The sequence below is a fragment of the Anastrepha obliqua genome, chromosome 5 (genome assembly GCF_027943255.1).
Source record: "Anastrepha obliqua isolate idAnaObli1 chromosome 5, idAnaObli1_1.0, whole genome shotgun sequence".
NCBI lineage: Eukaryota > Metazoa > Arthropoda > Insecta > Diptera > Tephritidae > Anastrepha > Anastrepha obliqua.
In genome coordinates, this window is record NC_072896.1 from 65,618,092 (window position 1) to 65,636,351 (window position 18,260).

General features: G+C 36.3%; 1 protein-coding gene across 1 annotated transcript in view; it reads right to left on the reverse strand.

Moving 5' to 3' along the window:
- Positions 1-18,260, reverse strand: part of LOC129248648 (uncharacterized) — a 233,351-nt gene that overhangs the window by 132,486 nt on the left and 82,605 nt on the right. Inside the window, exons 3-5 of the mRNA XM_054888276.1 lie at positions 8,324-8,546; positions 6,815-6,916; positions 5,081-5,197 (exon numbers count right to left, since the gene is read on the reverse strand). Of these exons, the coding sequence (XP_054744251.1) occupies positions 5,081-5,197; positions 6,815-6,916; positions 8,324-8,546 (442 nt within the window). The remainder of the gene's footprint in view (positions 1-5,080; positions 5,198-6,814; positions 6,917-8,323; positions 8,547-18,260) is intronic.

Here is an 18,260-nt window from a genome sequence, read left to right on the forward strand (position 1 = left end):
ACCTTAATTCAAGTCCATTTTTATAGCCCGTGCCGTTTTGCAATGCCCCTCGCCGTTTATGTATGTGTGTCTATATAACTAAATGTGCACTTAAATTCATATTTGTAGCATTATAATAAAGAAGAAGGAGAAAAACAGTTTGTGTTGATGTGTTACCATATTGTCAATGTGTGTGTAGATGAGTATCATTGTGCACCGCCCCGTGTTCTTAAGCCGCCTTCAGCTCTACCACGCCATACTACTACTTCTCTATAATCCACGATCCACTTGCTTTTATGCTACTTGTACTTCATTTTTATTTTTTACATTTTCTCCTATTAATATACATATTATACTATTTCTTCAAAGCCATTTTATAGCCGAAACCGTTAGGCATACTCGGTATAGATATGCATTGCTTACTTAGAAAAACTCGTATGTATGTATGTATTTCTATAGCAGTTTGCTTATATAGATTTTGCTTTATGCCTTTTTATATGAAATTTTTTTTCTTCTTCTTTTTCTCATTCCAGCATTCGGCTATTGCTGTTCAGCGTTATATGAGGCATACATATTTCAGAAGAATATACCCAGTTTAATGCGGCTGGCCGTCCAGATGGCCACTATATGGCCGACCCCCGTTGCCACCACGGAAGTATCTCCGCGTTGCACTGCTTTGTTGCTTGACCGACCGAGCGAACAGAAACAAGTCACTGAGTAAGTTAATACGAATTGTGTTCAAATGTATGTACATACGTACGTACTTATGTATATTAAGTAAAAATCTGAGTGCCAGCCCTGTATTTGCAACAAAGCAAACAGAAAAAACAAAGATCAGCCGCCAAAAAGAATCAAAACCAAACAAAAACAAAAAAAAAAAAAAGAAAAGAAAAAGAAACTTACGCTATGAAAATAAAAATGTAAATAGGTTTGTAAGTATGTAAAAAGCTGTAACTAAGTTGTGTGGAATAAATCAAACATAAAGTGCAAACTAAGAATTTGGTGTTTTTGTGTCGTGTTTTACTTTTCACAATGTATTTTAACTTTTGTTATTATATTTATTTTCTTGTTGTCCGATATTAACTGCCTCGCGGCCATTGATGTTGGTGAATTTCATTTGCCTAATACCGAACTACGTACATGCAGGCTCCTTCAATCGATAACTGAATTAAAATAATTAAAGTTTCTATTTGAACGGGTGGCGTGAGAGGACCGACGTGCTTGAGAAATAAAATTTGTCCCTTGTGATATAATTGCAGCACACAAATAGGAGGGAGAACAGGAAAGAAGATGCAGGGGGTGGAGAGCTAAAAACAAAAATGTCTACACTCTCTTTGGGCGTTTGCCCGACCTTCTCTTTCTATTTGTGGCGTGGAGGGGGTGGAGGTCCCTACAGTTTTAAGCCGACTACGAATGACAAATAGTATTTTATGAGGAGCTTTTTCAGAAAAGCTTCAGAAGTATACTCGAAGATTTGTATTGCCTGCCGAGGCGTGACCGCTATTAGAAAAGACTTATCCTTTCATTTAATGTTTCATGTCCGGAGATTCGTATCCGTGTTCTTCCGAATGGCATTCACACGCCAACTTATTCTGCTAAGGATGGAAAGTTAGGATTATGGAAAACAAAGAAAGAAGACCGAACGATGGCTAATCACAGTTGTGCTTCAGGCTACTGGTGAAATTCATCAGGTGGTTAATATCTAGGACTAGGGGATATAATTTCTCGTCAATGTCCCGTTGACAGGTGAGCCTGATTTCAAATATTTGTTTTTTTTTTTTTTTTTTGTTTTTTGTCGGGACAACTAGCTAGTGCAGCACTCATAAATTAATTAAGTCCATTGTACTACGAGTACACTTGGATTCCCTTTTAATTTTTTTTAAATCTACCCGATCTCCGAGGAAATCTGAGTAGGTCTTGTGGTGCCCAGGATCCAAGGTGGTCGCTTCTTAACACATCAGTGGCAAAGACCTCAAGCCTGATTCGAGCGAAGGCAAGGCAGACGCACAGGAAGTAGCCCGCCGTCTCATCCTCCTCTTCACAAGCTGGCCAGAGTTCACTGTCTGAGATGCCAACCCTCTCCATGTGCTTCGGCCACAGAAAGTGGCTCGTCACCAGTCTAACCAATCCAAGCTGTCTGCATTCCCTTCTGCTTAATGACAGAAGGGTTTGCGACAGTCAATCGGACATGACCGGTAACATCAGTCTAGTCTATCTGCAGCTTCTCTCAGCCTGCCAAGCTCACTTGTGGGTTGTAGTAACCCATTTGCTAACCGTACCTTTGATGGCCGCAGAAGCGAGTGGCAAAACTTAGCTAAGGAGTCAGAGGTCTCATATCGCACGGTAGCCACGTGTCCCGGGACCCATGTTAGCATCAGGCTATTATGTCTACCGACATAATTCAGCCTAGATTTACAGAACTCGACTACCCCTGATGTGGTTGGGGGGCTGTCTAAGGCCATGAGCGCAGCTTGGCTGTCGCTGCAGACACATATAGATCTGCCTCTCCATCAGTTTTCCACAACAAAGTTCATCGCTTTTTGAACCGCATACACCTCCGCTTGAAGCACAGATGCATGCATTTCAAGAGCAAAGTGCAGTTTTGTCCCGCTGGATTCTACGTAGACCGGAGCCATGCTCGGTCCTGGAGCCATCCGTGAAAATACGAAAGCAGTGTTTGTTTTTTTACACTGTATCTCTTTTCAAGTACGACTCTTGATGACATGGAGTCAAGAGGCATGGAGAGAATCGTTGCCTTCTCTGTTTTCCAATGCCAGACAAGGGCCGTACCAGTTCCCATTGTGTTTCAGCCTGCAAATGGCCTTCAAAGCCTCTCTTCGGATGAACGCATCAAGTGGTGGCAAACCAATCAGAGCATCTAATGCCGGGCCTGCAGTAGTCGGAAAAGCTCCGGTGCAACAGATGGCCACAGTACGTTTTAGTCTCGATAAGGTTCCCCTGACTCCCACGAGAAAGAGTCTACTCATCCAGACCACTGATGCATAGGTAATAATAGGTCTTATCATAGCCATGTAGATCCATAGGACCCTACTACATGATTTCCAGAGGAGCTTACTATCAAGAATAACTCCAAGATATTTAATTTCCTTGGATAGCGGGATTATGACGCCTTTTAGCTCAGGCAGAACGAGTTCATCAAGCTTCCTCCTTCTGGTGAAGAGGACAATACCGGTTTTGGTGCGATTTGCCGATAACCCATTCGCACAGCACCAAGTGTCAATCAGATCCAGAGTTTTCTGCACATTCCTGCAGATGTTCATAAGCGAAGGGCCCGTTATCAAACAGGCAACGTCGTTCGCATATACTTGTGTGTAGACTCCAGCATCATTTAAGGTGGTGAGTAGAGGATCGATTACCATGCACCAGAGCAATGGAGACAGCACATCACTTTGGGGACAGCCTCTATTAACCCCGGACGACACCAGCAGATCCTCATCCGCCCGCACTGTGACAATTCTTTGGGCCAGCATTGAACGAATCCAATTCACCAGCACCCGGTCTACACCATGTCTGCTGGCAGAGCTGCACATACTGTCGAATGTGGCATTATCAAAAGCCCCCTCTATATCCAAAAAGATGCCCAAAGCATAGTCTTTTCTGTCGATGGCCTGCTCTATCCTAGCAACAAGGTTTTGCAGTGCCGACTCGTAGGACTTTCCGCTTTGATAAGCATGCTGAAATGGAGAGAGTGGGTGAGCTTTCAGCGACTTCTGACGCATATGCAACTCCACTAGCCGTTCGAGACTTTTCAGCATGAAGGAGGTCATGCTGATGGGTCTAAAGCTTTTGGGGCTGGTGTAGTCATCTCTCCCAACTTTAGAGATGAAAGTGACCCTCACCATCCTCCACGAGCGTGGTATATAAGCCAGTGCCAAGCATGCAGTGAAGATTTTCTTCAGGGCTGCAGTCACTGACTCTATGCCTTCCTTCAGCATGGTGGGATAAATGCCATCTGGTCCGGGGGACTTGTAGCCGCCAAAATATTCGATGGCAAATCGAATGGCTGCTTCGTTCACCACAGACCTGGCACCGTACCAGTCACGCCGAGAAGGTGTAGCAGCTGGCCAATGTTGTAAGTAAATTGCATGCTATCGAAAAGTAATTCAGGAACACCCCGAGCAGCGCACCATCATTAAACTCAGGACCTTAATTTCCGCTGGGCATCAGAGCGGTTACACAAGTGAAGAGCCAATCAGCTACTTCCTCGACTGGGGCTAATTCAGCACTGGGTACGCTGTAATGGTCCGATGGAGTTCCTGGAGGAATCGGCCTCCATCAAGCCTTCTATCCAACTTAGAGCGATCCGTGAACAGATGCACCAGGCCCTGTTTTAGAATACTGCACCCTGCTTACTATTATATTGAGGGAATACGGCTAGAAGATACTGAAATGTAGACCGATGATCTCAGCCTGATTCTGGCGGGTAGTTTTGCCTGCCATGTTCACGGTACCATTTTAACGGTAACTAAAGAAACAAAATGGCAATATTTGTGCACTGGAAATCCTACGACAATATGTGGAAAAGTCTTAAAATCTATCTTTTTTCGCGAGAATGCAGCTGCCAGTACGCTTGCCCTTAGTGGAGATTTTAACAACGTTTTTTGACCGATTATTGGGGGTATGGAATAAATAAGTTTATTACAAAAGATATCCCAAGAAAGAATAATTTCACGATATACAGTAGCATTGTTTTTACTATTTTCTGAGCTTGTGTGAATAATTTAGAAGCATTGAAGTTTTGAAAATTAGGAAGGAAAATTGCCAGGATAGAGCTCTAAACACGGCTAAATGCCATCGAAAGTTTTACCAAAAGTATCAACGACGGCTCTGCGCTTTCGGAAGCGGATTTATCCAGCCAAGTCCTGTCCCCTCAGCAGCTTTCACCAAAAATGTAGAGGGAATGTCTTACGCTATTGCAACAACAACATCTCTAAGTGTGTACGAGTGCATCATATGACAATAAACTGATAAGTATAAGTTTTTTAGTTCCTATGTTTTTACTTTGCTTAATTTTGTTTTGATGGAACGAATACGTGTGTGTATGTATGGGGTGTGTGTTTAATTAGCGTGCAAAACTTACCTTCACAGAAAAGCCCATTGCCGTGATAGCCGGGAAAGCAGGTACACGTGAAGCTGCCAAGCGTGTTGATGCAGTGCGCAAATACGTCGCATGGACGATATTTGCATTCGTTTTCATCTGAAAGCGTGATTTTAGAAAGCATTAGATTTTACAGTGCAGCAGCAGTGGCGTTAATTTTGTAAGAATATAATGAGTTTTTGACTGTTTTAATGTTGAGTTATTGTTGTATTTGTTTGTATAGCTTTTTAATTTTCTTGTAAATTGTTTTGATTAACTCTGATTTAATTACTAATTAGTTAATTAGGCTTATTATTTAACTACTGTAAAGCTGTGTTAAAATAAATTTGTTAAACTGTACCGTGGTTTCACTTGCAAATTACCCTTCTGTTGTTGTTTTCTTAAATCGTTATTATTGTGGCTCTTAAGGCTCTTGTTAATTTTATTAACGTTAGCTATTTAGCTCTTCAGTAGTATTTGTGCTATGGCGCTAAGTAAATACTTAAATTATTATGTCTATGGCATTTAATTTAAATAAGGTCTTACCTTTCGCATTTTGGGTAACCATTTAATTGGCACATTACGTTTTAGAGCAAAAGAGCATTTTCTCTTTATTTTTAATTAGCTCGGCTTTAGTTAATTTAATTATTATAATTATATGTATACTAGGCCAAATTACAGGTTCTGTATGCAATAATTATTAGAAATTAATTAAAATTAATTAAAAGTTAACACACGAAAATTAAAATTAAACTAAAATTAAAACTCATACAGTAAACTTACGTTAAACTCGAAAATTTCGATTTTAGATAACTTCGGTAGAAAAAAATGTAAATCTACGTAATACGAGTACTTAACCTTGTTTTTTTTACGCTTCGACTGAATTTTCTTTTGAAAGCAAATTAAGTTTTTTGAATTTTATGTTAGATAAACTGACTAATGTTTTTTTCTATTAAATTTGTCTAAAATGGGTTAATATCATTCAAAAATATGCGCAGCAGCAAAGCCATAGGGCTCTCATATTTACTAGTTCTGACTGTACTATCGATTTACCTAAATAAAAATTTCATGCATTTTTCTGAATTTTATGTTTTTTTGAAAAACTTTCCTATAGCTCTTAGAAAATCACCCTTTATATATATAATATATAAAATATCTATATCTACATATATATAAAATATTGCACACTGGCTGCCGAGGTCTACGGTTGAGTTTTATGAAATATAAAATTGTCTAATATAAAAAGTTTGAAGTATTTCAACTTAATTTTATTGTTAAGGAATTATTTTAATATTATATAAGGTAGTAGATTGAGTTTTAAGCTTATTCAATTAAGTTAAGTTTTCAGTTACAATTTTAGAATTAAAAAAATTAAGTAAATAATCTCATTATTAATTGTTTTCGTTACCAGAAAGCCATTCGTTATATATACTTATATTTCTAATTAATCTTGGCTTCCTTTACCTAATTCGATAACAACTTTTGTTGGCAATTAAAAATATTTGTTTTTTGCTTTACTTCTAAAAATCAAAAAACCAAGAACATTTTAAGCTTTATACAAAGCCTAATCGAAGAGAATCCTTTTCCACCGATTCGTGCCGCTAACAAACTTAACAATAAATCTTAATTACTTTGCCAACAACTATTACACAATACAATGCAACACAAGTACAGCTGACGCTTATTGCTATAGAAAAACTCTCATTAGAAAGATATTCGAATTTATCGCTCACTCACCTCGTTCACTACAATTACAACCGCCGAAGCCGTCGTTACAATGGCAGACGCCATTTAAGCAAACACCATTCGTGCACTGAGTGCCATCCTTATCACAGTCATCTGAAATTAAGTGAATTCAACGGAAATTACAATTTAGCACCGTAAAAATTTGTACATGTATGTGTGTGAACGCAATATTATTACTACTTTAAGGAACACGAAATGCAATAGAAAGAAAAAAAGCATAAAATAATTTTGAAACTATTCAAGTACTAAATCCTCTTTTTACACTTTGACACTTGAATTTAATCTCTTTTGTGTCGCTTTGTTGTATACACTTCAATGTGAGAATAGAGATTTCAAAGCGATCATTTGCGGTATTCTACAGTAAAACCCGCTTTAGCTCAAATAGTTTAATATCCATCCGATATTCGCACCACGTGATTGGTTTGGGGTACTTAGTGTATGTAAAATTTTGATTAAAAATAAACTTTATTGCATTAATTTTTATCCGAGAATTTGAAAAAGGAAGCATGGAATTATACTAGGTGGAAGGGAAGGTGGGATGTAACTCGGTTTTGGAAGGGCCGACTTAAATTAAAAATTGAAATCCAAATGTGCATGTCACAAACAGATAATGACAGATCAATTTAGGAAGAAACCTCCAGAAAATGGGCATTGCTATTCTGCGAGACAGTCAGACTTTAAGGGTATGTCTGCAAATGTTCTTGAGTGCATAGAAAAACTAAATTTACTAAGAACACCCAGCTGCATGCGGCTTATATGGATCCCAGGACACTTGGGAATATCTTGAAATTATGCGGAGGATGCTTTGGCTAGTGAGACTGGGGTCTCTTTACGAATAAGTCACGAATTATTTCTCGCCATGAGACAACATATCATTAAGGAAGACTTAGAACGAATCACTAAGACAAGAAACTGTAAGGTTACTACAGGTTGCGAGGGATAATACTCCCAAAATACAAACTAAAAATGCTGACTGGCACTCTCACTGGTCATTGTAAATGGCACAGACTTAAGATATGGTACGCTAGCTCCTGTTGTGTCTGCGATAATTCTCGGAAACTCCAGCCACCTTATTTTCGGATGCAATGCCATAGCGAAGAGGAAGTAGACCTTTCGGCCTGGTAGGGTCTGAAGAAAGGCACATACGTTCCGCTAAACTGAGCTGCATTCTAGGCGTATCGAGGAAACTAAATTTGAATGAGGTATTGTAATGCGTAGACGGCACAACTGCTATTATTCCAAACAATTCTTCTAAATTTCAATTTGAATTTCTATCACTAGTAGTTAAAGACCTAATCCTTTTGCAGTTAGGAATATGCCCACTAAGCTCTTAGCCATTAATAAGGAATCTGAGGGTACCTTAGCTGCTGAAAATTAATATAGGAACGTTGAATTTAGTCGTGAAATGTCCTGTTCTTATTTTTCTTTATATTTACCCTTCAACTATTTTAATTTTATTTTTTTTAATAATTTGTTGTGTGCATGTTTTGCCCTACTTACTTGTGCATTTGAGCTCCTCTTTCAGCTCATCGGCACCGAGAAAGCAATCTCGCCTGCCGTCGCATAATTTCGATAATTCGAATAATTGTAAATAGTCTGTAGACTCATTAACTTGACAGCCAAAATAGCCATCTTCGAGATTTAGAAAAAATACTTCGCCACCAAAACGGCTATTTTTCAAATGCGCTTGGTCCGATCGTATTGTTTTGATTTGTGAATGTACCTGCAAGGAGAAGAAAAAAGAAAACAAATATGAAATTTTGTTAGTATAAATAATTTATATATGTTTCTATGTGGCCTTGCAATGAAATATACGTTTAAATAAATATTTATAATGTAAGTACACATAAAATGCAATATGGATAGCTTCGGGATTTTATATGTGCTGTATACAATACAGTAACAAAAACGCTAAACAATAGAATCTTAATAAATTACGAGTAACTAAACTTAATAAGTGCTTTGATCAAGGACAACCAAAATTAGCCTTTTCACACATAAATTTTACTTTTCGAAGTAAAATTTGTTAAGCAGTAAATTATGATTTTTAATTTGTTAAACATTTAACGCGATCATTAAATTTTACTTCTGAATAAGATTTTAAGCTTTACTCGTTAGCAAACCTGTGTCTTCGGGCTGTAATATATTATATATATATATTTATGGCTAAACTGTTTAAGAAATTTGCAAGAAAAGGTAAGTGAGGCCAAATCTTGCCCTACTTCGCCTTCCAACACAGAGAACACTTCTCTTTTGCTCTGCTACTAACAATAGTTACCAATTCTTTTTTCCTTTACTTTTTACGAAGCGCATGGCATAAAGGTTACTCTCTACTGAGCCAAATGTTCGAGAGGGTATAGGAATTTGAAAGAAATCGGCATCTCAGCATGAACTCTTTCCAAGCTTATGCCAAGATTTCAGAAGTCATTGCGGCAGCTTTCATACAACTGCTTACAAAATATAACAAAGAAAAAAGAAATCAAAATTAATGCTAGTCCGCGTCATAGATTTAGTACTCTTTCCACGCTGAAATGAAAAACATTAAAGATTGGAGCGTTACATTATGCTGACTTGATGATGATTTCATTGCACTGACTTGCGGACAATTACAGCCTCTTCTTTAAGGTTAAGAAAACGTTACCCTAGCCTCTCAATAATTGATTTACGTTAGTGTATCTTTAAGATTTTATTTAGATAACGGAATTCTTCTGTTGTTATTTAAGAAACTCCGCGTTTTGTGACTCGGCGCCAAAACAAAAAAGATGCTTACGCCATGCGGACTGAGTCCTTCACATCAGTTGGGTGAGAGGAAGGAAACCGATGGACTTATTGTTATTATGCCTATGACTTACAAAGGATATCAAATAGCAAGATTTTCGAGCAGAATATGTAGTTGCTGGGCCACTCCGAATTTTTTCAACATTGCTTTTTAGTAAACTTTAACAATTTGGCTCAATATTTTTGAATTAACACTGATTTAGCAAACTAATTTTCATATTTTTGTACTTTTGTACATTGCGAAATATGAAGTACTGTAAAAAAAAAAACTGATTAAAAAAGTAAAATTCATCTTTCGAGGACAACTGACACTCTAACTAAAACTAAACTCTAAACTAAGTTATGTAGGTGTGAGGTATTTAACGCTTTCGATCCGAGCGGTATACATGCATGTATGTACCAGTATTATGTTACACACAAAAATTAATGATTTTCTTTCTCAGTAGCTGTAAGTAATAGTAATGTATGGTACCTACACTAGCACCATAATCATTCGAATGAAACTGGTTTTGTCATACCGAATGAAGCGTAAAATTTGTATAGATTAAAATGGTTTTTGGTCGATCTTTTTCTCCTGGGCGATATTTTCGACCTGCTCTTTAACATCAAAAATGCTTAAACGGAATCGAGGTAACCAAAAATTTAGACGTAATTAGCTGTTACAGCATCGGCTTCATAAACATCATTCACAATTTCCGCGGCCTGGCTTTCATTTTCGCCTTTATGAAAGAAAAACTGTAAAATGTACCGAATTTTCTCTTTGTTGACTTCCATTGTTCAGACCCTGTAACGCACAACTGAATGGAACAAACAGAAAACAGGAAACAAATAATTTTAGTGTAAAATGCCACATTGACAGCGATCATAAGCTTTAAACTGTTTGATCGATACTTTGCGTGATATGGATCACTACATCCATTTACCGAGAAAGTAATGTATTTTTTTCCCCAAACTAATATCTTTTATGAGCTGAAATTAATGTGATTCAAACTTATCTACATGTATTTATTTTTTTATTAATGCAAATACTGAAGCTTTTTAAAAATATGCTTTTTTATTACTTGGAGGTTTTAAAATGTTCGGTTTGGTTTCAGTTCAGCCTCGACTTTAAAAATCGATGTTCGGCCGTTTTCTCCATGTACCTATGTATGTAGCTGGGTAGACTGGCTTTCTTCTTAACATATTGCCCCTAAAATAGCATACGAAAAGACTGTGCAGTAGGGCCGATTTGTGGGGAGGCAAAAAAATCGCCCATTGCTCTGTGAAAATCATATTCTAGGGATCAAAATAAGAAACTTTGCCGAACTTTAGTAAGCATTCCCATTTTATAAAAAATTAGTAGGTGCAGAGCCGTGCTAAGTTAATGGAATGTAGGCAAAAATCGCTCTCACACGCCTCCCTCTATACAGTTCACCCTTAGTTGATTAAGATGAGTATAATCGCCTGATTAACTGAAATTTATAGAATTTAGCGACACAGCTCTAGTCACTGCACATTTTTCTGTCTTTAATAAGAACGCAATTGTATAAAATATAACCTCAGTGTACCAAGCTGGGATTTGTGAGTAGAACTGGCAGACACACTTTAAGATAACGTAGCGGACGTGCGCTCATTAGTGACTAAAGTGACGGCAATGCTGCTTCTTTTGTCTATTTTTTTTATGTAGCCTTAGTAATTAGTACAGAGGCCTTCAACTTTAGCAGTAGCATAATGCTTATAAATATTTTACTTATTTGTAATTTTTTGCTTTTTTTGCATACTTATCTGTTACGCATCGTTTCGCTTTTTCTATTTATAATAAATGAAACAAAAAACACCAGATTTTATGAGTACTTAAATTTTAAGTGAGAAGGCTTTAGCAGTGGCGTCCATTCAACAACAATTGTATGTAAGACAAGAACAATTCAAAAACTGAAAATTGATAAAATACGACACAAAGCGCAAGTGGAAATACGCTTTTGCATAAACGAATAACGTGAACGCTTTGCACAAACTTAATTACGGCACATATTCTAACACTTTTAGTCTCCATTCTCCATTCTCAATTTACACTCTTAATCTCCTTCCGTGCGCTTTTCTATTTCACAGCTTGTCGCTTAAGTCTGTTTTTACTGCATTAGGTACAGTTAAATCGGAAAATGCCAGACAATTTCAAAAGCGTCCAAATAAGTGTGGAAGAACTGTTGGTTAATCTTGAAATACAATAGGAAACTGCGATGGTTTGCCAAGTTACTAATTACCTCGCGCGATTAAGCGCAAAATTGAAAATTCATAGTGAAATATGGAAATAATGCTGGGTTATAATAACTGCATGAGCATTAGGATGCAGCATAAGCGTGTGCGAATTGATTTATTCACCTGCAATTGACTCAAGAAATGGGGCTATTGACTTATTGTCTTGATATTTTGTTAATTTTTTTATTTTTACTTATTTATTTGTTTTTGTTTTTTTTTGTTTTTTGCTGCTATCTATCTAACTATCATCGGTGCTATCAAGTTCAAGTTTGTATATACGCCGATTTTATCAGCTAACACTGGCTGAGTGTACGACTGACTAGCAGCGGGAGTGTTAGGCACGAGCTGCTACCAGCCTTCACTTGACACTGTTGTAATTAAGTGCTACTGGTATTGGTGCATCGGCATCTACGAGTTTATTGTCATTTGTGCTATATTGTCAAATACTAGTAAATCGCTGCATGCTACCGATGCGCTATGAATTTTTTTTTTTTATATCCGAAAAAATCTACAATACGACCCTGTGATGGCATTTCAAATGGATGGAAAAAATGAAAATTTATTCAATTGATGTGTGCAGCAGCAAATTTAGTTGCATTGTTCAATTCATGCGAATTTGCTATCGTATAAAAAACAGAATTTACTGTTTGATGTTGTTTTGGAGTTGAGAACAGATTTGTGCATAGATATATGGATACATTGAAGTGTAGAAAATTTGAGAAATATTTAGGAACATAATTTTTATAGCAAATGCATTGCGAGGCTTAACAAATATTTACGAAACAAAACAAATATTTACGTCCTTCCCTATCTTTAGGACGGTTCGTGAGATTCTTTCATCGTCCGATTGCTTTCGCTTTTTCTCTTGAAAAAAGCAGAAAAAAATACAGAAAAAAATTCTGTCCTAAAAAAATTTATTATACAAATGGGAGTAACTTCATAAATCTTTAAGGGGACAGATAGAAATTTCGAAAAAAAAGTTTTTTTTTTAATAAAATGTTAATATAATTCTTTAAGGATAGGTCAAACATTTTAGAACGTAAATTTAAGTATTTCTTATACTATTATACATCGTCAACGGGGACGACTATTCTTTCCGTTTGAGCGCTGGGAGAGGTATAGTTACGTTGTATTCAAACCTTAGACGCGTTTTTCTCAAAACTATATAATATTTTTTCGAATTGGCATACACGATAACTCGAAAAGTTATTGACCGATCTCTTTGAAATTTTACACACATCGCTTTTATGATATTACTTCCTATGTGAATTTACATGTTTTTGAAAAATTTCGAAAAAATAATTTTTTCGAAGTAAAAATGGTGGAAAATTCGCCAAAAAATTCATTTTTTTAAGCATTTTATTCCGCCTTTTTTTCCATTTTTTTTTAATTTATATAGAAATTATGACGTTAATAAACAAAACGATTTTAGGTTTTTTGTATTCAGGTCACTGACGCCGCTGCTACAATGCCCGCCGATTGAAAAGCTCCGCTGCAACCTTCCTGGAAGAAATGAGTGTCCATTTTAAATTATTAAAAAAAAAAAAAATTTATATTATTTTAATGTGTAAATAAACTGTACGCTAATTTAAAAAAAAATATACATTGACTTCTTCATTTTAAATAATTTTAATGAAAATCAGGGAAAATATGGCCGTTTACAGGTATCTGCCCACTTAAATATTAAATGAGATATGCACATGTGGGATTTCTAATGGGCCCACGCCATGCCATATACTTAAAGAAAAGTATAGGTACACGCATTCAGGTTTTTGCGATACAATTTGGGTGCTTTTTTTTGTCTTTATTTTAGTAACCATTCTTATATATTTGGTTTAAGAGCTTCAGAACTTTAGTTATAATAGAAACAAGATATATTTTTGCTATGAGTTTTCTATTATAATCTGGTAGATAATTTCAAGACATCTATTAGTCCGTTTTGGTTTCGAGTTACAGACCCATTCGATCAGCCCAGTAAATCGATTGTTGAGCTCACTGTATGGTAAGTTGCGCCGTCTTGTTGGAAATATTGCCGGTGTTTAGCTGATTAATTTTTGAAAACAAAAATTCGAAATAAATAAGAACTAATGATGCCGCCAGCGGAAGCGTTGTTCTGGCTCGATGACTTGGATTCATGATCACTTACGAAAACTATTGTAAATGAACAGAAATGTCAACACAGGTTGCCATTCTGAGCTGCCAAATCATAATTATCGATATCAATAGTTCTCATGCACCTGAAAACCACCCGATATTCAGTGTATAGAAGCGTTGTATAGTTGTGCCTAGGGCTTCAGTTATTAAATATAACATCTTTAAACGTTCATGGCATGCAGTTTTATAACTTAGTAAGTTTTAGTACAATAAAGGGTAAGTTTGAAGTTAATAAAAATTCCGTATATTTCTTATAATTTTTTTTCCTTGATGGTGTTGCGTATTCTCTCCATTTATTTAATAACCATTCATTCGTAGGAGATTCCAATTAAAAACGGTGGAATTGAATTGACAAGTTTGTGGATCCTTTTTAATTTTTGAAATTTGAATACCTTAGTTAAATGGCTTTTGCTAAAGAGTGAGATAAAAAAATGATACAAATGATACGTAAAAACAAAACAAAAAAAAAAAAATAGAAGCAAAATAGGCAAGACTGGTCGAAAGGTTGATCTGTTATTGTTTTATTGCGGAGTGCATGTCTAATTCCGGATTATTTCTAGTAAGGCTTTTCAAACTTGTATAGCCACAGTTCTTTTCAGACTTTCCCCATTAATGTTGGCTGTTTGGTAAAAAATGCAGAACGCTGTGTAAGCCTCGTTTATGGCTGCTCTAAGCTTTGAATAAATCTATATACTGTTCATATTTTTATGTCAGCCACTGTATGTATGCATTGCAGTTTATTAAGTATCAAAAGTAAATAGTACTGAAAACAAACTCTACAGGAAAAATTAGAAAAGCAAAAAAGCGCACGAAGCAACATATTTTTAATTATCAAAAAGCAACAACAAATGGTTGCAAAAGTAAGTACACCAATGTAAGTGTTTGAATAAAAATCGAAAAAAAGCAAACGAAAAGAAGATACAAAAACAATCGCAGACAATGCTGCGCATCAAGGTGCTCCCATGACATTGTTGTTAATAACGGTGGCGCAGTCGAAGGCTCTGCCACTGTTGCTGTTGCCGTCACAATCATCAGCGCATCCATTTTCAAGTGCAATCGCGCTTGCAATTAAATCCATTAAAAAAAGTACACGTACGATCACATTTTTATTAGTTTTTATCATGCCGAGTACCTGTGGCTTATTTATTCTCTTATTTTTTCCATTTGCCTCACGAAATGCAACCTTTGTGCATTCACAGCAGTCAATGATGTTGTTTTGATGCAGGAATGTAGAAAAATAAATAAGACAAATTATTGTTACCGTTATAATTGCCAACTAGCGCTTCTTTAATGCATTACTTCGCTTACCTACTTGGCTCTCTCACAACTGTCACCTGCACCTAGCAATTAGGAATCTCGTATACATACAGAGATGTGTTGCATTTTTTTCCCAATTTCCACAAAGGCGTCAATCGCGTGCCTGACAGTGATTTCTACTGATTTTATTCCTCTGTGTGTACATTATTTGGTGTTTGGTGCTCTTCACAGTGTCGATGTTTTTCATAAATTTAATTAACGCCAATTAGTTGAGGAATGTAGTGCATAGCGCGAGAATGCGTATAACAATAAAATACTTGAGTTATAAAATTGAAAAAAAGTAACAAAATCCAATGCAATAACTAATAAGCAATTGAAAGTAATTAGTTCCAATAAAACCATAAAGAGGAAAAAATACTCCAAAAGCAATGAAAAACAAAAAAAGCAAAAAATGCATCAAAACAAAACAAAAAAATAGAAGTGCCAGTGCAGCGAAAGCGAAAATTGTATTGATGAGATGCCATGAAGTTGCTTTGGTGCAACAGCAAAAACATTTCTTATACATTTTTAGAGCGGGCTGCCTAAGAGACCGTCCTTCATTGGACATAAGCTCGGGTCGTTCCGGTAATGTAGACCCGACTGACGAGAGTACGGGCATACTATTATTTTTGGGTATGCAACTATAGTAACACCACCTTGCCCAATCCCGACTCGTGTATTAACAGACCTGCAGCTGAGTAAGGATCTATATTCGAAGTCGTTTCAACAGAAACGTTTGTAAGAGAGCCAACAGGATGAGCTGATGGTTTGCCATAATGATCAGGAAGCACTACTACATATCGGCCGCCGTAGTCGAATGGGTTGGTGCTAGACTACCATTCGGAATTCACAGAGAGAACGTTGGTTCGAATCTCGGTGAAACACCAAAATTAAGAAAAAAATTTTTCTAATAGCGTTCGCCCCTCGGTAGGCAATGGCAAACCTAGGAGTGTATTTCTGCCATGAAAAAGCTCCTCATAAAAATATCTGCCGTTCGGAGTCGGCTTGAAACTGTAGGTCCCTCCATTTGTGAAACAACATCAAGACGCACACCACAAAGAGGAGGAGGAGCTCTGCCAAACACCCAAAAAGGGTGTACGCACCAATTATATATAACAGGTGGCGCAAAATTAATCAATTATGGAAAGATTTATAATATTTGCAAATATCGTCCTACGGCAATCATATTTGACACTTGTGAGCTAGACAGCTGCAGCATACAAACAGACAAGCAATGAAGCACGTAATTGTCAAAATAAAGATTTCCGTCATTCAAAATAATTTTTTGTTTGGTAAAAAGTTGAATGGTTAATTTTGCGCCACCATATAGCTGTTTATATACTTATCTAGTTCTGAAAAATTAACCGATGCATAGTTAAATACAACAAAAAGTAGTTCCTTAGTTAGCTTTATGTAAGTGCAAGTGAATAAAAATTATAAATTTAATTGAAAACGGTTGGCTGATGTCGTAGGCATAACAACTGCTGATCCAATGAATGCTACTATCCAATAAACAGAGCGCATTTACTAACAGCTGCCAAAAAGCACAAATTTGTATGAGAGATATGATAGCCAGACAGATTTTCTGTATTGTATGTAAAAAACAAGAATTTGTCAAGAAAACACTTGCCATCAGCCCTTAAGAGTTACTATAGCTTAGGATATCTAACTAACACAACGATACTCAGAACTCGACATCTAATTAACTTCTTCAGGATTACAATTTGAATAAAGCGTGCAAGGCGAAGACCCCATATAATTTTCATGTTAAAAATACAATAAAATGAAATCCTGAGTTATTGTTATGATGCTATTTGAAGGTAAAAAGATCCCTACCACTACTTTTGCTAGCAAGATCGCAGCCTGCCGTTTCAATTTTCTTAGCTCACAAATTGTTCGGCTGACAGGACCTTGGAGATATGAATTGGAAACTTCATAAAAACGGTCTAATGGGGTCAAATGACTGCTCTATGATCGACTATTTGATGAGCTGTGTGCCATGACGCCCCTTGTTGTGGCAACCAATTCGGCTACCAACAGATCCACAACGAAACACCTGTCAGTAAATTCATATTATGATAGGGTTTTGCGCTCCATGTAAGAAATTATTTGGTTTTATGCGACATCCGAATACTATTTTTAGTGTTGCTATTAACTTTAGAGTGATTTTGGACTATACTAAACTAAGCTTTCAAGTATACCCCAGAGATTGCCTTCCACAAGTTTTAGTAAATTTCTGATCTTTAAAGCACAATATATCTCAATAAGGAAGAGATGGAGTAAGGAAGCAGGGACATTCTAGTTACAATCTGCATATGCCGGTTCCAGTACCAAATTCACCGCTTGAATTATTATAAGATTTTTCCCGTTAGTATCTAATTCATCGTTCGCAATCTACCGGAAGAATAATTGCAAAAAAAGAAAAGGTTGGCGCATACAGTAATATAAGATGATTTGGGCCAAGCTTTCCACTCAAGTTAAAGGTCGCTTGTGAACGTTTGCTTTTTTTTGGTTCATTTTACGTAAACTCATGATAAACAAAACTCATTACGTACATTTTTAGTTGCAATTTGTTAATTCAAATATCTGCATTATTCGTTCGCTAAATTGGCTACATGAGGTACAAAACCAAAAAAAAAACTATAAATGGTAGCTGTTACAAAAAAAAAAAACAAAAAAAAAAGGTTGCGACTTAAATCTTTCGTTGTAGTTCGTATTGATTGAGGCAGCCGCACGCACTATTTGTGTTATCATGCAGAAAAGTATATTTATATTGATACTATAGTTCACAAGTGCTTGTTCAATTGATAAATGAAAAAAGTTATGTAGCAAATCTCAAAATTTTTTAATAAACACATAATTTGATCTTTAATAAAAAAAATGGTAAAAAATATTTACTTTTTAATCAAAAGCTTTTTATCAATGTTATAATAATCTCTTACAGCTTATAATAGGTGTTTGGACGAGAGACTGC